The following is a 23,708-nucleotide window of genomic DNA, read 5'->3' on the forward strand; positions in this document are numbered from 1 at the left end:
CAATTAATAAAGATTTAGATTTGTCATCTGTGTGTGTTTGTTATATTAGTATATGGTTGGTAATGTTCTACAAATTCTGATTTGATAAAAAAAATACAACTAAACATGTGGATGAAATTATTGAATCAACAAAATACAAATGTAAGAACGGGAGAAGGAAAGGGAGAACAAAGAGATTAAGACCAGGTGTTCCAAAGGGGAGAGCATTGTTTACTTCATCAACAACTTATCTCAGCACAGATTTGGATCTGGAGTTATAAAGTCGTCATTTCTTATACAGTAAAACTAACAGATTGTTTGACATTAATTGAAATTAAAAGAATGGCAGTAAAGGGTTGAATGAGAATTCTGAAGCATGGCACACAGAAATATGGTTAGAAGTGTTATATATCTCTGTTCAGCCTCAGTGGGGATATAATAAAAACTTTAAACAAACACAACTAATCTGGCACTTTATTTGAAAAGATCCAATGCTTGTAAATCAATTAAAAAAAAACATCAACAAAATGTAATTTTGAAGTTTTTGTACAAACATCATCTTTCAAAGAGTTCCGAGTTTGAAATAACACATGGGGAAAAAAACAGCAAGGAGTATTTAAAGGGGGATAACTCTTACAAACTACAGCTCATAAAATATGCCAAGTAGCAAATGTACAAAATATATGTTCTTAGTATGAAACATTTAGCCGAATCTTGAATGCTGCTCATGTTCAACCTTGCATATATAGCTTGTATATATGTACTCAACAACATGTACAATACATCCTTACTATGTACGTGTAAAGTTCAAATTCAAATTATCAAAATAGCACTTATATACATGGTCTGGAGGGGAAAAGTTGACGGAACATATATGTAAAGAACCAGGCATTCACAAACTGGATTTCTATGCCTTTATCTGGAACTGGAAAGACAATGTTCACTTAATTGTTACACATATGAAAGTGGTGACTATGTCCAAAAAAACCTAAATACATATATATGAGAAAATGAAAAAATATAAGTAGGGGTACTGTCATGTTAAATGTTTAAATATTCATTTATACTGTTTCCTGTTAATATTTTAATGATAAGCTGTACTTAAATGAAATCCTGCGTTAATCAGGCTAACAAAATTTTTTGTTGAAACATCATCTATGTAAAAAAGAATTTTAGTTTTGAACCAATATTTTGATATTTACTGTATAAATTAGATGCAGAATCTACTCCATGGAAACATCAAGATACAACTGTCAACGCAATGAGTTACATAGGAACGAGAAAAGCGAGTAGAAAAATGGAAATTTCTTCCATCCTAATTCACATCGTAAAATTCAAATTCCAATCAATATCAAATTTGGATAAATATTTCATACATTTTAAATCTCATTTGTATGTTTTTTATAGATGATGTTGAGCCTCTCTGTATCGAGATCTCCTCGTATGGAGTATTGAGACCAGATTGTCAGTACTACCATACAGTGTTTTCATCATTACCATCTTGAAATGTTCCCCTCCAGACCATGAACATGACCGTAAATAAATTTCTCAATTTTAAAAATTCAATTTCAGAAAGAGTGTAGGTATAAATCTAAGGGGTATTAGAACTTATAATTACATTATATAGATATATAACTGGCCTGTTTTATCATGCCGTCAATATTATACGACACTTATGTCTTAACACTATTGTGATGTCCTCAATAAGTCACTCCATGACAAAGTCTTAAGATTGTCTTTGCAATGAAAAAAAAAATTCAACAAACATTCTATAAAGACGTAAAAAAAAACTATTTAAACTGGCTACAAAACAAGGCATACATCAATACAGGCATTTCACTGGCATCATCAGTCAAAAACCAAAACACCACAGTTCAACTCCAGTGCAATTTACATATCATTTCAATTCTATGTCTCGTTATTATAACTGATAACTGACAAATAACAATAAGAAGAAAACTTGAACTGAATGTCCTACAACTAATATAACATGACACTGTTAGACATATAATTGTATATAATTGTACTGTATAAGTATTCATATATATAACATTTTTACTTGTATACAAAACTAACTAGCAACTTTATTTTTTTCAGTGTAATTCTACAACATCAGAGATGTATATATCTCCATCAAAATTCATTATTAAATACCAACAAACGTAGGTATCTCCTTAACAAAAAACCTAAACATCTTCATAATAAGAACTGGTTTGAACGAAGAAGTTCTGATATCAAACCAATTTTACTTAATGCCCCAATACATCAATCATTTGGCAAATTTACAAAATTCAGAAAATTTCTGAGAAAATTTCCACATTATTATACAAAGATAACATTAAAACATACATAAGTTGAGGGAAATCTTGGTGGTGGGATATAAAAAAGCCAAGATTAATAAAAAAGACTTCCACTTAAAATGCAAACCAATATCATACAAAGTTCAGAAGGTCGTTGTGAAAAAAAACAAATTTAGGTAACCAATCTGCCTGGTCAAATGACCAGGTGTAGTAGGCATGTTAACAGGTAAAGTGAGATGTCACACGTGCTGCAAGCTCATATCAAAGGTAGAATGCAGGTGTATAGTCATTCAAGGGCTCACTGTGTCATCTAAATAGAGTGTATATTTGTTTATATAGTAAATATTAATCTCTCATGGAAAGGTCAAAAATATTTTACAACATTGCTTCTGCAAAGATGGTAAATGGAGGCATGTTTACAACAAGTAATTTTTCAGTTTTGATATGAAAACAATCGTACCATATCGTCTTCAATATTTCTCAGTTAAGTTAATTTTCACAATATTGCTGTAAATAGAATGTATTTTCTCTTCACTATTTTAGTGAAAGTTTTGTATATTGGGGCTTAGTAAGGCATTTTTAGTGTAAACAATGGACAATATATGAAACTTAACTTCTGATTAATAGCCCTTATAAAAAATATCATCAAAATGATCTCTCCAATGTGGTCCCATCCAATGATACAATAGACATTAAATATAAAATTCTGACTAGCTGTCTTATGTAACTGGGGTAATGGATAAACTATTGGCTATAGGACACTTTTCAGTGTAAGGGAAATAACTCTTGCATACTTTTGTAATCTACCTGTCAGTACGTATACAAATATTTACCAAAACTTTGTCCTCATTCTGTTACTTTTGTCTCTGTTTAATAATGCGAGGACATGGACCCCCTCCCAAGTTAGTCTCTATTCTCAGGAAATGGACACTCTCCCTATAAAAGTTACAAAAGCTTGTAGGAGTGGAGATCCTCCCTAGCTTGTTATTTGAGAACATGGACACCCTCCATAGTGAGCAAATTACTGTGAGGTCATGGGCACCCCCCTAGTTAGTCTGTGAAGGTGTAGATACAGTCCTGAGTTAGCCTGTTACTGTGAGTATACTGTAGTGTATGCTCGTGAACATCTTCCCTAGTTCATGTATCACTGACTGAAGTAAACGGGCATGGAAACCTTCCCTAGTTCATGTATCACTGAGAGAAGTATGTAGGTGTTAACAATGTGAATGAGGACATTGTCCTTAGTTAGTCTCCAGAAGAACTCCAGGCATGGTGTTGTAGCCAGTGTTAAGAGGAATCCCTCGTTTTGGTATGTAGGGTTCTGTACGATTCACCATGGTGATACAATCAATGATTGGACACACAGACAGACACAGTGTACACCCTGTAGATAAAAAACAACCAAATCCGTAAATGTATATACAAACAATGCATATAAGTAAGACCTTTTCCCTTCCTCACTGTTTACAGTTTTTAATTATATATTAAATGTAATGACAAGGTGAATGAAACTAATAGTAACACTGTTCAACAAATTAAACTGAAATAAAAAAATTATTTACACAAATCATCTCGTTATATGCAAATACAATTCACAACCTTTAAGTATCTAAAACAAGATGGCCACCAAGCTGCCATCTTTTCATTTCAATGCAGCCACAAAACTAAACATACATCACTATAATTAATGATTAACTTATCATTTTGTTTAGATTATTAGTCAATAACATAAAAGAGAAAGTTAATCCTTATAATTTCTTCTTTTTTTAGTTCTTTTTCATTAAAATAATCTCATTTTTATATGTTTGTTTCAAACTGAAAATCTGACAAATGAAAAGTTCCATCATGTTCAAATATGAATTAAAAAAATAAGATCTTTATACTCCAAGAATTGCAAAAACAAACCATGATTGTCAAAATCCAAGATGGCGGTCATTCAAAATTTAACATGTAATATAAGAGACCAAGAGAAATATGGGAAAGATCCAATCGTTTTTCTTAAGAAATAAACAAAGTGAAAGTCTCTTTCATTAATTAAAACATGGGCTAAAAGATCAAATGCTGTTACCTACTTCAGATCAAAATTAGACTGCTGTGACCTACTCCAGGTTAAAGTTAGACTGCTATGACCTACTTCAGGTTAAAATTAGACTGCTGTGACCTACTTCAGGTTGAAAATTAGACTGCTTTGACCTACTCAAGGTTAAAGTTAGACTGCTGTGACCTACTTCAGATCTAAATCAGACTGCTATGACCTACTTCAGGTTAAAAATTAGACTGCTGTGATCTACTCCTGGTAAAAAAAGACACTGCTGTGACCTACTCCAAATTAGAAATACACTGCTGTGACCTATTCCAGGTTAAAATTAGACTGCTGTGACCTACTTCATGTTACCACAATGTTTGTCACAATGCCCTAATAACATTGTCCTACAAGGGAACATTGAAGATTCCATGTAAAATAGTATGTCAGGTAGTATGACATTTAGATTTAAATATTTAAAATTATAAGATTAGATACATACCTGTACAGTCCTGAGTGACATGTGGCAGGTGAGTAAGGGGGTCAAACTTGATAGCCTGGTAACCAGAGTCATTACAAGTCATGTAACACTTGCCACAGTTGATACACATATCCTGTATAAACAGAAAAAACAAATAACAGTATTCTCAAAAAAAAAAAAAAAAAGTGGTCAATATAATTGATATCATCTGATATCAATGACAAAGAGGTTGTGGGAGTGTGTTCACACAGAAAACAAATATCGGAGGACAGACCTGTATCTGTTAAGTCCAGCTTTTGGTGCAAATGCTCTATCCAGTATGTTATCTTACTATAACCTAACTTCTTGACCTCAACTTGACATTATGACTTACCTAATCGTTATGGTCTCCACCTGACCATTGTTGTTTCTGATTTGACCCCTGACCCCTAACTTACCTCATCAATAAGGGCCACCACCTGTTCCTTATTGTTCAAGTCTCCGTATGATCCAATCATTTCCAGGCCTTTACCAATGACCTCCTTTAACAGAATATGTTATACACATATAGATTAAGGTATAATGATACAGTACAAACATTATAATAGTTCATATATTACCTTATACAGGAAGATCATAACCATATCCCCTATTGGAACATCTAGTGTATGCAGTAAACACATATTTTAAATATATATCAAATATTTTAATATTAAATATTTATATTTAATTTTGGGGTGAGAACATAAATTTTCATGTTATGTTCATGGCTATCAAAAAAGGCCCGAAGTTTTTCTATTATGGACAGTCTACAGCAAATAACATTATTGATAGGACCGCAACAAACTCTAACAGTTCAAACAGTACTGAGAACAGTACTGATGTTATACAGGACATCGCTAATGGCTTATCATTGATATACTGACCTGTACACTTGGAACAGGTTTCTTTGGTACGTTAGCCGGACGGAGGGGATCAGGCTGGAATTCCTCACCAAGAATATCAACCTCTTTGAAATGTTTGGCCAATATGTCAGCCCTCTTCTGGGCATATGGACCGAAAGATGGGAGTTTCTGAAACCAGCAGAGTACATTAAAAAAGTTTTTATCACAACAGTGCCTGACAAGACAAATTTCATAAAGTAAGGATTACAATCACTGTCCTCCAGTCAACTTATATAATAAGACTTAACAAAGCTTTATATCAACATTTAACTTGTGTAATTTGACTTCAAAAAATTAATCAAAATACAATTAGCAAGGACTCAAATAACCCTGACTCTCAGATCTGTTAAGGTGTTATTGAAATATCTTGAACACAAGCTGTTATTTCTTAAGTGGTTTAGAGTGATTTTAACCTTTAACCTATACAAAGGTCTCCAAAATTTAACTGGGTGTACAACTTGATGGTGTGAATTATATTACACAAGTTTTTTAAAATTTAAAAAGGCACAAGATTGTCCTTTGACCTTGAATGGTGACCTCTAAAATCTTATAAGTAGAATATAATGATGTGATTCTAGGGTGTGAATATAAACTAACTCTGTCCTGAGGTTCATGAGATGTCTTGTAGTTTTGCACAGACAGATGCCTGGACAGACACACAAAGTGATTATAAACTCAGTAGGGGGGATATAAAATGGATTTAATCTTGGTTTTTTGTTGTATATTTTGACTCAACATAAAAAAGCATATCCTTCATCAACTATACCTGGCCAACAAGATCTGCCAGTTTAACCACAGGTTTGCCGTTCTGGTGGCGTGCAGTAGGGGGACTCTGACCTTCCCAGTTAGAAAGGTCCTCCAGACTGTTCAGGTAGAGCAGGGCTTTCAAACCCAGCACATAATCCTCAATAAGGGTAAAGTCCTGGTTCTGTACTGCACTACACACCTAAACAAATTATATACAACAAATGTTTCTAACGTAAAAATGCACAACACCTTGTCATTAGAAATGTACAATATATCTTTCTAACATAACAAACACAAGGCCTCTTCCTGAGAAAATACATAACATTAACTTCATAGTCTCCACTATTTTTATTTTAACGAAGAATACAACATTATATTAAATGCCTTTTGACATAAATATTGTATATGTTATTCCTTCTTGTGATCTTTTCACTTGGAATATCTACTTTATAATGATATGTACAAGGATCCCGATGATTTGTAAATAATGAATTGGTACCACAGAGAAGGAGACTTTAACCTACCTGTAATACTGACGCTCCTGCCTGTAGAAACTGGAGACCAGCTTCAGCAGAATCAATCCCTCCGGTAGCCAGAATGGGGAACCCTGGGATAGCATTGGCTATGGCCGACACAGCTCGTAGGGCAATAGGACGAATAGCATTACCAGACACCCCACCATATGTGGTACGTTTGCTCTTGCCAATGTTCGGCCATGCAGCTCCACTGGCCTTGAGTCCCATCAGTCCTGACACTGTATTTGTTGCTGTCACCCCATCCGCCTTGCCTAGTGTCATAGAGTATATACATTTTGTATATATAGATTGTTTTTAAATGTAGTAGTGTACATCACACATATCACATACAGTCAAACCTGATGGAAATTTCAGCTTCTAGAATTGTTTGAAAGTCCTGAGAGTTGTCTTACCTTCATATGCAGCTTTAGCTATGTGGACAATATTGGTGACATTTGGTGTCAACTTGGCAAAGAAAGGGATCTTGATGGCATCTCGTACCCAGCGACAGATGTTTCTAACCATCTCAGGATCCTATCAGAAAACAACAACATCATCATCAGTAAACTATACTACACCAGGACGACATTCCCATCCTCTTTATATACTGATTTTTTTCACAAATATCCCAATAGTGGTGCATATGCTATCAGTTAATGATAAAACCTTTAGAAATTTGACCAACATATAGTTACTCCTACACCCCACCAATATACAGTGTAAAGAGACTCTCTCATAAAACAATATATAGTCACCCTACACCCCACCAATATACAGTGTAAAGTGACTCATAAAACAATATATAGTCACCCTACACCCCACCAATATACAGTGTAAAGTGACTCTCTCATAAAACAATATATAGTCACCCTACACCCCACCAATATACAGTGTAAAGTGACTCTCTCACAAAACAATAAACAGTTACCCTTACACCCCACCAATATACAGTGTAAAGTGACCCTCTCACCCAACAATATATAGTGACCCCCCTATACCCCACTAATACACAGTTTTAATAGTGACCCTCTCACAAAACAATATATAGTGACCCCCCTATACCCCACTAATACAAAGTTTTAATAGCGACCCACTCACAAAACAATATATAGTGACCCCCCTATACCCCACTAATACACAGTTTTAATAGCGACCCACTCACAAAACAATATATAGTGACCCCCCTATACCCCACTAATACACAGTTTTAACAGTGACCCTCTCACAAAACAATATATAGTGACCCCCCTATACCCCACTAATACACAGTTTTAACAGTGACCCTCTCACAAAACAATATATAGTGACCCCCTATACCCCACTAATACACAGTTTTAATAGTGACCCACTCACAAAACAATATATAGTGACCCCCCTATACCCCACTAATACACAGTTTTAATAGCGACCCACTCCACTCATCCAACTATATAAAATGATCTGCAACACCCCGCCAATATACAGTGTATAGTGACCTTCCCACTAAACAATATACCATGACTTCCTATACCCCACCAATATACAGTGTATAGTGACCCTCCCACTAAACAATATATAGTGACCCTCTCATCCACTACCTGTGATCTATCCCTATCTATCAGACCTACCTGTCCGCAGGCCAGTCCCATGCCTCTCTCCCCCATACCATGTGGACATGATAGATTCAGCTCCAGTGCATCAGCTCCAGATTCCTGTTGAAAACAAATACATCACATGATTTTACTAAAAAAAATTCATGTTTTTAACATTATGGTATGTATAGGTCTCATTTTGTCCAGTTTGGTTAGACATAAACTGCAAACATCACATTAAATGATTCCTCAAATGTAATCAGTCACTTTCCTTACCTCTGCCATCTTTGCCAATGTCATCCAGTCATCCTTACTGTATGCACACATGATACTGGCTATCAGGATCTGTTCAGGTGCAGAAATTGACAAAATTCACAAAATTAACAAACAATCATACTTTAATACTACAACAACATCTTACATATACTGAAAGTATGGATGAAAATTAGTATTTAAAAACTTCCTTCCATCATAATCACCACCACTAATTTTCGTTTCCTTGAAATCACAGAAATTCTGTAATATTTTTCAACATACTGAACCCCCTGGTTGTCCACAGTTTACCCACCTTATCAGGGAAGTCCCTCTTCAGTTCAGTGACACTCTTACACCAGTAAGCAGCAGTTTTCTCACTAATTAGCTCTATGTTGAGGAATGCACCCTGACCAGGACCAAACAGGTGACCAGAGGTTGTCCCTCGTACAATCCTTGGAGAAACATTTGTCACAATATCCTACAACATATTTATATTCCGTATCAATATGTATGAAGGTGTTTAGAAATTATCTAACAAACTGTTGCTAAATTTTGCGTAAAATGTTGAATACCAACACCAAAATCTTCCTCAACTGAGGAATTTCAGAGTCAAAACTGACAAGTATTAATAAATTCAAACTGGAATCTATAAACCTATGTGTGTATCCTAATAAATCAAAGACCTATGTCATTTATAACATGTTACTATCTGTCAAAAAGAATACCTTGTCCAGAGCAAATGTTTTGGTGAGGGCAAACCCCCAACCCTGTTCAAAGCTCCTGCGAATCATGGCACTGCTGGTTGTAGGTGGCGCGCTAGCTAGACCGAATGGATTGGGGAACTTTAGACCACACACTTCCACTCCCACATCGACACTGTCAATGGCTGTGAAGAACTTTGGCAGACTTGGGACTCCAGGAACAGGTAGACCATGGAGAGACTGTAAATATAATTACAGGTGAACTATTAGAGAAAGAATGGGATAAAAAGTAAGAAGAAAAACCGTAAACCATCTTTCTTTTTTATTCCTTTGACACATTTCACGGCCAGGAAAGTTCAGGAAAGTTCATAAGTGTGAATTAAGACATGGATGATAAAGAACAGTGTAGTATATATAGTCTGTTTCATGACGGTAAGTCCCTATGAACATGTGATATGGAAATTGTAACCAAGAAGGAAAAAAATGATTTACAGTATTCAATGGGTGTTTGAATGACAATGAAACAGGTCCTCGGTCTAAATTCAACATTACAACACACCTGTAGGTATTTGTGGATGTACCAGGAAGCTGTCTTGCCATCGTTGACCGATTCCACTGTGGTCTGGGCCACACCAGCCAAGTCACCCCCACAGAATACCCAGGGTTCACTTGTCGTCATGGTGTCAGAGTTGACCTCTGGTAAACCCCAGTTGTTGAACTTGATAGGCTTCATAGCCTCCACCACTGGTAAGAACACATGAGAATGGTAAGGGAATAAGGTACTTTGTAACATGTGCATGGCTGATGTAAGATCAATCTCAGTTCAGATATTTACAACATTTATCCTCTATATGTTTGCCAATTTTATTGCTGCCTTCCTTATCATGATAAATATCTGCCAAAAAACGGCCGATAACCAATGCTGCTAAAAATTAAATTACCAGTAAATGTGTCATAATATGTGCATATCTCCTCAGAAAATCATCAAAAAGAATATAAAAAAAAAATAAGTGAAAGATTTAACAGTATTATTCTAAAACAGAAAAAAAGGAGCATGACCCTACGCCTTTTTGATTGTTCAGAAGTGAGGTTGTTTAAATTTTTACACATTTGTCCCCTTTTATTTTCAAAGTATATTAGGTTATTTCATATGAACAAATATAAAAGTCTTTCATTTCTATTTGTTACTGGCTGAATAACATTAATCAGCCTTTCGGTCATTTAGAAGAAGTTGTTTTAAGACTTTAATCTTAATATGAGCGGAGAGAGCTTTATCTTTTGTCAACTGCATGCCTGATAAGAAGACACATTGGTATCCTCCGACCTAAATTAATGAGGTATAATATCTGTTCTAACAATCTACTACAAACCCTCAGAATCTGACAATCCAGATCCAAACGCAGAGATGATGTAGTCTGCCTTGATCCTGATAGTCTCCTCTTCATCCTCGACCCAGTTTCCATCATCGTCCTGTTCGGTGCGCACAAACTCCATCCCTGACACACGTCCTCCCTTCTTCATCACCTGACGGGGCGACATGAAGGGCAGGAACTCACATTTCTCTTCCTTAGCTAGCTCCATCTGAAACAGGAATAGTAATACTGACAGGTGTTCCCAAAGTACTACTAGGGCATTCACAGTAAATCTTTTATCCTAGTACAACTGAATTGTTCACCATACATTCTGTAATATCCTACAAGTGACAAAGAATCTGACATGTTCTCTAAGAGTGCAGAGCTGGTGTTAAAACCAGAACATTAGTAGTATTCTACATGTGACAGTAAATCTGAAATGTTCTCTAAGAGTGCAGAGCTGGTGTTAAAACCAGAACATCAGTGATATTCGACATGTGACACAGAATCTGACATGTTCCCTAAGAGTGAAGAGCTGGTGTTAAAACCAGAACATCAGTAATATTCTACATGTGACAAAGAATCTGACATGTTCTCTAAGAGTGAAGAGCTGGTGTTAAAACCAGAACATCAGTAATATCCTACACGTGACAGTAAATCTGACATGTTTATGCCTTCCATTAAAGATATGAACTTCACAGGTCCAAAAACAAACAGGATAAAATAGAGAAACAAAACCAATTCACCCCATACTATTGATTCTGAGCTTTTGGTGGGTCCTGAGGTACCACAAATTCTTGACTTTCAGCGTGGACAACATTTTGACAATTGATTAAGTATAGGAAGAAATGTAATGTTTAAATTAAGATTGTAATATTCCAGAACATTGTAAATTGCTATCCACATGGGGTAAAATAATTTCTAAACCATTAAGATCTCTGCAGACAGTAATATGTTTGGGTTACCTCTTCTGGTACGGCCCTGATGTTTGTAAATCCCTTCCTGAACACCACATACACTTTCTTGGCCCCACAACGTAAGGCTGAAGTGGCACAATCAAATGCAGTATCGCCAGCACCTAAGACAATCACCTTCCCCTTTACAGCTGGCAGCTGACTCTTACAGGCACACATACCTGTTAACAACACACAGCAGTTAAATATCCAAGCAAAGCAAGGTCCAAATATATGTACAGAATTTAAATGTGACCAGAGATGAAGTCCAATCGACAACATAAACAGAAGAAATATCCTTCAAATTCCAGAACAGATTTTGTGAAAAGTTTCAAGTAGTGCTGGAACAAAGCATTTTAATGAATAACAATTTACATAGAAAGGTTTTCTTATTCAAATCACACTTTCTGGAGTACTAAATTTTTTTCTGGGACACTACAGGTAATCACACACCTTTTCAGGTAAGGCTCTCTGGAGGACTATACAGTAATGTCATACCTTTACAGGTAAGGCTCTCTGGAGGACTATACAGTAACATCATACCTTTACAAGTAAGGCTCTCTGGAGGACTATACAGTAACGTCATACCTTTACAGGTAAGGTTCTCTGGAGGACTATACAGTAACGTCATACCTTTACAGGTAAGGTTCTCTGGAGCACTATACAGTAACATCATACCTTTACAGGTAAGGCTCTCTGGAGGACTATACAGTAACGTCATACCTTTACAGGTAAGGCTCTCTGGAGGACTATACAGTAACGTCATACCTTTACAGGTAAGGTTCGCAGGAGGAATATACAGTAACGTCATACCTTTACAGGTAAGGTTCTCTGGAGCACTATACAGTAACGTCATACCTTTACAGGTAAGGTTCTCTGGAGCACTATACACTAATGTCATACCTTTACAGGTAAGGCTCTCTGGCAAACTATACACACTGATGTCTCATCTTTACAGGTAAGGTTTCCTGGAGCACTATACATTAATATCATACCTTAACAGGTAAGGTTCTCTGAAGCTCAATAAACTTATATCACACCTTTACAGGTAAGGCTCTCTGGAGCACAACACAGTAATGTCATACCTTTACAGGTTACTCTCTCTGCAGCACTAAACATACTGATGTCTCACCTTTACAGGTAAGGCTCTCTGGGGCATTATGTTTTTATCACACACACCTTTGCAAGTACGACACAGAAGTTTCCCTGAATTAAATATATTTCATACTTGAGATCTACCTAATATGTACTGGTCCTGTATATTACACACCTGCCTTGCTGGCTCTGGAGACTTTGGGCAGAAAATCCTTAGAGGTGTAAAATCCCATCTCTTCAGTCAAGTCTTGAAAAATTGGAATTCTCTTAGAGTCTGGGAGGCCTGAAACAGGACAAATATATTCAAATCATTTTGGCTCTGTAGTTGGATGGGAGATTTGATTTAATAGATATGTGAATTTAAAATATCTTATTCACTTATCACAAATTTGATGTAGTGTATTTTTTTTCAAAAGAAATAAAAATTAATGAGTTTATAGCGATGTTATACATTTACTTAATTAATTGAAACCTGAATTGTTAAATAGGGTAAAAATTATCACAATAATTTATTTTTCTTGGTACACAATATAACCTTGAAGTGAACCATAAGGATATCTATAGTAATTTGTAATTAACAACTTACCTATCCCGAGGAAGACAGCTTCATAGCCCTGCTCCTTCAGGCCCACCAGGGTAAGATCCCTAGTAGACAGCGCCTTGCCCTGCACAACCTAAAGTATCACATGTATCGACCATTTAAATCTACATCAATTAGGAAGATATCACACGGTTTTATTTCAAACATACGAAGATTCAGATAAAAAGACATTCTCTAAAGCATCATGTACTTATCACACACCTTTACAAATATTACACAAAGGTTTCCCCAACTTTCAATATATATTTTACTTTAGATTTACTTAATATATACTGGTCCCATATATTACACACACCTCCCTGCTGTCCATGATTATTTTGGGCACAAAAACCTTAGAAGTATACATACTGTATTTAAAATCACAAACAGAAACATTCTGTTACTATTCACTCAAAATAAAGAAAATAACTATATATATCACATTTTCAAATGATTTGTGAAGTTTTCTGCTCAGTGGAGTAATCCAACACGACAGGTATTCAGTTTTATTACTCATGATTAAAGGGACTTGTGGGCTAAGTCAATAATTCTAAAACACTGAGCAGATGAGAGAATATGGAACAAAATATACAACATACTGACCTTGACCCCAAGATCCTTCATCAATTCCACTTCAAAATTTACCACACTGTAGGGCAAACGGTACTGAGGAATCTCCGAGGAGCTAAATAAACAAAGTTTCTATAGTTCTTGACTAACAATGAAGAGACTCATGTATCTACACAAAATGATTAATATATATATATATATATATATATATATATAAACAAAAACATCAAGTATTGTTAAATTAATATATAGCACCATGCAATTAAAGAAATGTTTTGAAAATGATCAAAAAGTTCTCAGTAAGAAAGTTGTAGAAGTTTAATTTAGAAATCCTTAATAAAAGAAAAGATATTTTTCAGTTACCTTAGTCCTCCTATATAATCATTCCTCTCAAACACGGTCAGATTTGAATAGCCAAGGCGTGCCAGGAAAGTTGCACAGCTGATACTCGCTGGTCCACAGCCGATCAATGCCACCTTGGCCTGGAAACTCTCAGGCAGGTCATCAGGAGAAGGCAACCCTGGGTCACGGATCTGGGGGATTTTCATGGCTTTGAATACCTAATAACAAAGAAGCATTTCAATATATCGGACATCAGAATGTCAATGCATTATTTCACGTGAGAACTATGTAGAATTACTTGTATAATTAACAATGGTCCCATTTTAGTGTAGTAGACAATATTTCCTATACATGACAAAATTTTTTATAATTTACAAAGCAAAGCATCATCACCAAAACAGGTTCTTACTTCAGTGGCATACTGCTGTAATCCACCAATGTTGATTGGTCCTTCTTCCGAGGCATAAAGGTTGCAGCCACCGACGCAGAGGTCAGAGGTCGGGCAGACCATACCACAGGTCAGGCCAAGGGGGTTGTCAGACAGAATGGCTTTGGCTGCTCCATAATAGTTCTGAAATTTACCATTATACAGAATATAAGTGAAGGTTATATAATTGAGGACCTATACACCAGGTTATATAATTGAGGACCTATACATCCGGTTATGTAATTGAGGACCTATACATCAGGTTATAAAATTGAGGACCTATACACCAGGTTATATAATTGAGGACCTATACTTCAGGTTATATAATTGAGGATTTACCTTGTTTGCTATGCTTGTGATAAAGGTTTTGATGTCCAGTTGTGTTGGACAACTTTTCTGGCAGGGAGCATCTGCACATTTCAAACATCTGTGAAAAACAAGAACTGTGTTACATATCAGCATACATATTGTGAACATAGAGTTCAACAAATCTAAGTTAAGTGAACATCAGCAATAGCTTAACAAATTAGGATAAAGGTTCATCGAATATGATAGAAATTTTTTATAAGACATTAGTGTAAGTTTTTTTTTATGAATTCAATAACATTATACAAACATTGTAAGTAACACATATATATGTTGATACAATTTCACAATTTTCATTTTAGATTTTTGACCATTTGTATCAAGATAATAATCACTGACATAATTAGTATCATTTCTGATTTTTTGTAGTACATTAGCATGAAATCACAGAAATGAGTTCTGTAGTTTTAGTTTTATTTTAGTATTTTTATGTTCATCAAACACAGAAAGTAAATGTTGCATTAGTTACCAACAATATCTTACATAATGGGTAATTATACATGTTTTGATTTCAAATCATATTTACAGTAATGGAAACAATGTTTACAGAAATAAGCTAATGCAATAAAAACAACATAATGCAAAATAATGAAAGCAAAAAATTTTAAAAAAAACTGAATTTTGCAAAGAATAAACTAACATTATATCTAAACAGAGAAAACTGTAAATATACATAAACTTATATTAAATACAACAAACATGTATACACATGATAAATGGCTAGTTAACAAGATTGTACCTGTCTTATGACTGATGATAAACTGTACGTGTCCTGCAGTAAGATATATAATAATACATTATTATCTACGAAATATATATACAGTTATACATTTAAAAAAAATAACCCTTCACTGATGTCATTGATATCAAAATATCCACGTAAAATGTAAATCTAGATGTTTTTGTGGAGTGACCATCACACATCTAACACTCGTGTTGTGCGACACACTTCAACATACAAATTACACCCCTATGTGGTGGGATACATTTCATCATACAAATTACACTCATGTATTGACACAAAAAGTTAACAAAATTAACAAATGTAACAAATTTAAATTTAACCTTGAATTGGTACACTGCACATCATCTACCAATATATATACACCAAGTTTCAATACCCTAGTTTAAATGAAAGCAAAACTATGCTCTGTACACAAAATTTTAATAAAGGGCAATAACTCTGTAATTAAGGAGTAGCAGGCCCTGAATTTGGAACAATGTACATTCCTTTAGTATGGAAAAAGTATCTACCGAGGTATTTTGTCCTAGATAAAAGAAAGCAAAGTTATACTCCTGACATACGACTATAACAAGAGGCACTAACTCTGTTAATTAAGGGTTTACAAACCCTGAATATGGTACAATGTAATTTGTAATTGTATAAATAATGTATACACCAAGTTTAATTATCCCAGGCTAAATGCAAGCAATTTAATGTTGTGCTCTAGTTAAAATTCTCACAAAGGACAATAACTTTGTAATTGAGGGGTTGTGGGCCCTTAATGTATACACCAAGTTTCCTTGCTTTACTGTATAGAAAGCAAAGCTCCAGACACAAAAGGAAAATGAATGGTTGGACGAATGGACGGACAGATGGATGGACAAAGTGGCAATAGGTTGGAAAACACGACAAGCCTTATTTGCTATAACAAATTTTAAAACTTTACAGATACCCATGCTACACATCTATAACTCTACCAAGGCAACATCAAAGTAAACTCTAGGTACACAAACAAAATATATTCATAAAAAGTACAGAAGGATCTTACAGACATGTTAAATTGGCGTAGTACATAAAAAATACCAGGTGATCGTACGATACACCTGTTGATATAAGTCTACCTACAAGAGTTCGAATGAAGCTGATGACCTACCCTCTATCACCATAATCACCCACTACCTACGCATAAAGGTACATTTTGTCCGAGACATATATAATCACATTATTTAGGTCTCTGATTTTGTTTTGGGTGAATTTCTGCAAATTATACACATATTCTCTGGAAATGTCAAATGATCACAAAAATCTAAGAATTACATATATATATATAGATATCCAAGATATAACTTTGATCACAGCATGAATTCTAATGAGGCAAATATGAGTATGGATGATTTAACAAGTTATATATTATGCTGAGAATAACGATCACAAAACTCATTAAGTGTTTCCTCGAAGTTATGACATTGAGACTTTTATATACACAAGTAGTTAAGTAGCTGTGATTGTATTCTTAAAATTTAATTATTGGAATTTTTTCTAATTTCTACAAATAAAATGTAGTTAACCAATTTTTATGACAGGGAAACTTTTGTGAACAGAATCTGGTAGACATGATATTGAATATTTACAAGGTGTTTTATGGGTGACTACCTGGTCATCCAGCACACTGAAGGGATTACATCTTATGAATTATGCATTGGTGTCCCAGCAGATTAAAATACACCACACATCCCTACATGTACACGTTAACAAGTGACATGGATATACACAGCTGAATCATCAAATGTATTACACTTGTCTTGGTGTTAAGTAAACAAGAATATGCTGAGAAGAATTTTATTTCTTAAAACTTAAAAACTTTCTACCGCTGAATTTTTATCATTCTGTTGTAGTCAGGACTGAAGTACCTGAATGAGCTCATGCATAACATTGTTATGTAAATGTGAAAATCTATCCGTACTTAACAATGACTTTTTTCTTGACACCTAGCCACATTGACAGTGGCATCCAAACAGAATGCTGTGGTAAGTTGTCGTAGTTTATAAATATCACACACATTTGTGCTAACAGCCACATCTTTTCTCACAACATTGATCCTAAAACCATTGTTGCTGGATAAAACAGGAAAAATGATACGAACAGACCTACAAATGTAGACAAAATGAAAACCTAAGTTTGAACCAGTTACAGAAATAATGAGAGGAAGGGACAAAGGGATAGCATTGGGTTACACTAGTGTGTATTATGTCATGGTAAGGTGGGAAGGAAGGGAAAGCAGAATATCAGAAGTTAAATAGTGGGACTTGTATGGTCAGGTCAGAGCGTAATTGTGTCAGGCCGAGCTGGAGCCTTTTGTAGTCAATTGAGCTGTAAATGAGCTCAGATACGGGACCTACATGTGACCAGATGGAGGCTGATTATGGAGACTTGTGTAACAAGGGGTTAAGCTAGATGTGACAAAAACATGGTGAACGTTCCATACCTGGATGCTTCTCTCAGGGCTCCTCGTTCACTCAGAGTTGTGTGTTTGATATCAGAAAAATTCTTCTCTTTAGATTCACAAGACTGAAAAAAATGAAGAATTCTATATTTATGGTCAAATTTTCGTCAAAATACATTATATTTCTTTGAATTTTTTAACAAAAGCAGCTACATGTAACATTGTGACTTGAGCTGAGAAAGTACATTTCTAAATCATCCCAGATTTAACATTTCTTTGGTCGACGATAACAATTAATGATGGTGGTGAAACCCTGATCTGCAAATTTCTCATTCGCAAATATGCAATATGACTTTGATTGACATTGACATGTGCACCATGAAAATGATGTCTTGAACAAAAGCTTTACCCAGTGAGGTCAACATCTATGAAAGTTTGCTTGATTTTAAATGCTACTGGTGTCATGTTTCAACAGCAAAGTTATACTCCTATTTCTCAAATTATACACAAAAACAAAACTAAATTGTTTAAATTGATATCAATTAGACAAATTTGACATTTGCAGCAGTACAATAAATACATTTACCTGTCTTCGATGCATGTAACCATTTTAAAACTCAATCCCCGACTGCATCATCTAAATTAAATAGTATAAAACCGCGACAAATTTTACCCTGGATTTAGTAGTTAACAGATAATCATCCTTTTGTAAAACATTCATGAATTTTATATAGAAAATATCCATAAGAACACAGGCATTTAGACATGAGGAGAAACTGTATCTTTATAATATAAATACCGAACATCCTTTCTCCTGGTTTCTTTTCCAGTGTTTTTTGTTCTGTTTGGTAACAGCACTAGGCACCAGGCTAGCACTGTGAAGGACTTTCGGGTTCAGCGCCAAGATACTCTGAAATTTCAACAGATCAATGTTAAGGTTAGATAACTAGAAATATGGCATGCATTTATCTTCCATGAGTGTGCATGAATTCTGCCTCACAAGTGATATATTCATTTATACTGTGTAATTCTAGGATTTTTCTACATATCTATAATTTTCAGTAAGAAAAATATCACTGCATTAATATTTACAAATTACTTTTCAGGAACACATATTTGAGCTATATTCTATCTTTATTTAGAGATCATGCTTAAATTTAAAATTGTTGAATTTTGTTTTTTAAACGGTTTTGAATTTGCAACTATTAACTAAAATCAGATGGACAGGAATGAATCCGGATTAATTGCCGCCAGAAGAAGCAAAAGAGACATCTTGAAAAGGGGTCAATCTTTCCAAAAAGGGAAAGTTAAATGTGTAGCAGAATCGGACTGTCACAGAAGTGAAATGTTTGAATCATTTCTTTCTTAGAATATCTAAGTTAAATGCTTTATAATGAATTACATTACGTGGCCCCCACATTCTCACTCAGCCCTAATTTCTGTACAACCCCCAACTGTCCCCTGTCTTCCTCTACAGAAACCTATCTCAAGTTTAGTTATTTCTTTGCCACTTTGCCACATAAATGCATTTCTTAAAAGCCATACATGGCTCAAGTTCTCCTCAGAACTTTAAACTTGTACTCTAACAATCATATACACACCAACCTTTGCAACTGCAATACATACCATTCAATTATGTGATATACATTGTAAATTATACTTATTTCCACCACATGTTTTACTGTTTGGTAAGTCATACTGGGAAAAATAAGTGTAGTGGGGAGGGAGGGGGGTGAGGGGGGGGGGGGTCAAGGTTTAAATTTCACTGATAGGAAAATGTCATTTTCTTACTGTTTATATATAATGTATCTAATCCCTTATGTATCCTGTAGGATAATCCTATCATAAGCCAACATAGACCAGTCAAATAACATGGAGATACGTTTTTAGATCCGATTCAAGTGTTATCTGATATGACCCAAATTGGGGCCAAACATATGGCATGGCATTAACAACAGTGAAAACAGCCAAGCTATGAGGTTCAATAAGGGACTTGCTGGAATATTATAACAAGTGAAGTCAGGTCCTTAATACGTGTTTCGCCAAAAACATATCGATTTGTAGAGTGTTCCACTTTGATTAAAAAATTTATTTACTTTTTCATAGGCAGATTTCAAAAAAATAATCAAGTTTGACCAATATAATTTCTTGGTCCTGGTTTAGCCACTAGCCTTGCACAGGCAGATGTGGCTACATCAATACAGTCCTTATCTGCTCATGTGTAGTGTAAGTGTACTGTCAACACATGGATTAGCAATTCAATTACTTGTGATAGTTCCCCTGGCTGATGAGTGTGTAGGAAATATGACACAAGTAGAGCATCATCATATCCCATACTGATGACCTATTTCTCTTTTTTGTTATTTTGATGAATGCTATTGCGTGACAATGAAAAAAAATTTATATGACGTTCTGCGTATGTACGTGATCTGGGTTGTATAAAACATGACACAGTTTTAGCCAAAAAGGTATACCTTTATACCCAACAGCAATACGACCTGTCAGCTAAAATAAAAGACAAACTAGACAAATACTGCATAGTGACACAGTAAACATTTCTCATGCCATAATCACTGCTGACTATTGAAATTTTTTGTATTTAATTGCTCGAATTAACAAAAACAAACACGGAGACAAATAAATTGTCATTAGATTTTGCTGGAAAGCACATGACTAAGGTGAGATTCATACATCCTTAAGTCTCCATATCACAGTAATAAGGTTGCATTCATCCTTGGACATTTCCATGTCCGGAGTGAGGACCATACATCCTTAAGTCTCCATATCACAGTAATAAGGTTGCATTCATCCTTGGACATTTCCATGTCCGGAGTGAGGACCATACATCCTTAAGTCTCCATATCACAGTATGGTAGCATACATTTCCCAAAGTAACCACGCAATTAACCTCGATTTATTTTATTCCAGAAATGGAAGTAAAATTATATATATTACGGAAATGCTAAATAATATAGTTATGACCACAAACTTTAATATTTTTGTAAACTTACACGTGTGTCAGTATTTCAACTTATAGATATGAAGGCAATGAAATGCATGTGTACACGAATGTGTGTAAATCTTACCTCAATATCGGGAATATCCCTACTCACATCTACAGCAGCCATTGTTGAGGCATAAACTCTTTAACTGTGTAGCCCGTTGGTCACTATCTGCAGAGACGTATATACCACGTCTCTGCTAACTAACACCAGCAGCAATTGAAGTTTATCAGCGCACTAGGTTTACACATACGTTCTATCTGCGAGGTGCAATGCGGGGGCTTCGATGACGAGACTGAATGTCTTACGCGAATAGCGGTAAACATTATATTTTCTCAAAATATTGCTTATTAAGATCATTTGGACAAAGTAAATAGTATGCGTAATAACCATAATATAATTTCATATTGTTTACTGAGATTTTCTTTTCAATCTATGTTCGTAATAGTCTATTTACAAATGTACTAACTTAATCCTGACTTAATTAAACATTTATTTATAAGATTTCATGTTTTAATGTTTCGTGTCTTTTTTTCTTCATTTTTTTCATGTTATAATTCATGATACTTCTTTTCAAATACAAATATTTAAGGATATGTTTAAACAATATTCACATTTCGATAGCGTCTCTGTTGGGTGCCTCCAGTGAGGACATTTATGAATCATTTTATGACGATTCATTTTTGTTTACATTTTTTATTAAAGATTGTCTAATGTTTTCTGAAAAGGCCTACAATATGACTTTTCAGTAAAGGCCATCTCCTATCTAATGTTTGATGTGTTCTGCTAAAAATCTCCATTTTTGATGGATTGGTTATTCACATTCATTGTTCAATATTTATATACATATATTCTTGCACTTTTTTCTTTAATTTTCACCTAAATTTACAATATTTGTCATTGTTATTATTCTTCAATATTTGGAGGAAATAAAGAAATGATGATGATGATGATGATGATGATGATGATGATGAAGAAGAAACATATTTCATATATCTTGTGAAATGTTTGGAGTGCAGAGAGCAAAAGTGATAGCAATCCCTTGAGTATCGAGGATGATCATTTTCATACACGGAGCATTTTAACTTCCGAAGTAATTGATTTTTTTACTATATGAACAGGTCATTTGGTAAAAGAGACAAATCCTATTTATTACAGACTTTTCTATAAAAAAAAATGAGGGGATGTTTGATATTCCCGTAACAAGAAAGTTTTAATTTATCATTATCTCCCCTTTTTACAAGTTTGTTACTACAGTCTACTTTACACCGACTTTTTCATTGTAACCATGACTATACATGAAAGAGGATAAGGTGCTGAGTGGACTGTGGTAGAGAGTAATGTATTACCCACACTTTTCCACTGTGAGAGTGTGAAGTATGCAGCAATGCCGGGTATCGATAGTACTGCATATACCTACCTCCAAGACAGCACTGCTAGCTGCTCATTGTTCAAGACAGCAAATCTAGCTGCTCATTGTTCCAAGATAGCAATTCTAGCTGCTCATCGTTCCAAGATAGCAATTCTAGTTGCTCATTGTTTTCATTGTTCAAGACAGCAATTCTAGTTGCTCATTGTTCAAGACATCACTTCTAGCTGCTCATTGTTCAAGACAGCAATTCCGGCTGATCATTGTTCCAGACAGTAAATCTAGCTGCTGATTGTTCCATACAGCAATTCCGGCTGCTCATTGTTCCAGACAGTAAATCTAGCTGCTGATTGTTCCATACAGCAATTCCGGCTGCTCATTGTTCCAGACAGCAATTCTAGCTGCTCATTGTTCCAGACAGCAAATCTAGCTGCTCATTGTTCCAGACAGCAATTCCGGCTGCTCATTGTTCCAGACAGCAAATCTAGCTGCTCATTGTTCAATACAGCAATTCCGGCTGCTCATTGTTCCATACAGCAATTCTAGCTGTTCATTGTTCAAGACAGCAATTCTAGCTGCTCATTGTTCCAGACAGCAAATCTAGCTGCTCATTGTTCCAGACAGCAATTCCGGCTGCTCATTGTTCCAGACAGCAATTCTAGCTGTTCATTGTTCAAGACAGCAAATCTAGCTGCTCATTGTTCAAGACAGCAATTCTAGCTGCTCATTGTTCCAGACAGCAATTCCGGCTGCTCATTGTTCAAGACAGCAATTCTAGATGCTCATTGTTCAAGACAGCAATTCTAGCTGCTCATTGTTCCAGACAGCAATTCCGGCTGCTCATTGTTCCAGACAGCAAATCTAGCTGCTCATTGTTCCAGACAGCAAATCTAGCTGCTCATTGTTCCAGACAGCAATTCCGGCTGCTCATTGTTCCAGACAGCAATTCTAGCTGTTCATTGTTCAAGACAGCAAATCTAGCTGCTCATT

The 23,708-nt window shown here is 35.2% G+C and overlaps 1 protein-coding gene across 1 annotated transcript; it reads right to left on the reverse strand.

The window, feature by feature from the left end:
* Positions 1-439: 439 nt before the first annotated feature.
* On the reverse strand, positions 440-21,539 carry LOC132545637 (dihydropyrimidine dehydrogenase [NADP(+)]-like). Its single transcript, XM_060209335.1, has 23 exons — positions 21,434-21,539; positions 19,147-19,257; positions 18,390-18,472; positions 15,154-15,241; positions 14,797-14,958; positions 14,409-14,605; positions 14,079-14,160; positions 13,482-13,569; positions 13,071-13,178; positions 11,813-11,982; positions 10,866-11,076; positions 10,055-10,239; positions 9,520-9,735; positions 9,108-9,272; positions 8,816-8,884; positions 8,576-8,659; positions 7,382-7,502; positions 6,978-7,240; positions 6,473-6,652; positions 5,689-5,835; positions 5,221-5,304; positions 4,805-4,916; positions 440-3,663 (listed from the first exon to the last, which is right to left on the reverse strand). Exons 1-23 carry the CDS (start codon positions 21,473-21,475, stop codon positions 3,521-3,523), a joined length of 3,111 nt encoding a protein of 1,036 aa, XP_060065318.1. The 5' UTR covers positions 21,476-21,539; the 3' UTR covers positions 440-3,520.
* Between the last annotated feature and the right edge of the window lie 2,169 nt (positions 21,540-23,708).

The sequence above is a fragment of the Ylistrum balloti genome, unplaced genomic scaffold (genome assembly GCF_031769215.1).
Source record: "Ylistrum balloti isolate Yb309-2 unplaced genomic scaffold, AGI_CSIRO_Ybal_v1 Utg369850, whole genome shotgun sequence".
In the NCBI taxonomy this organism is placed as follows: domain Eukaryota; kingdom Metazoa; phylum Mollusca; class Bivalvia; order Pectinida; family Pectinidae; genus Ylistrum; species Ylistrum balloti.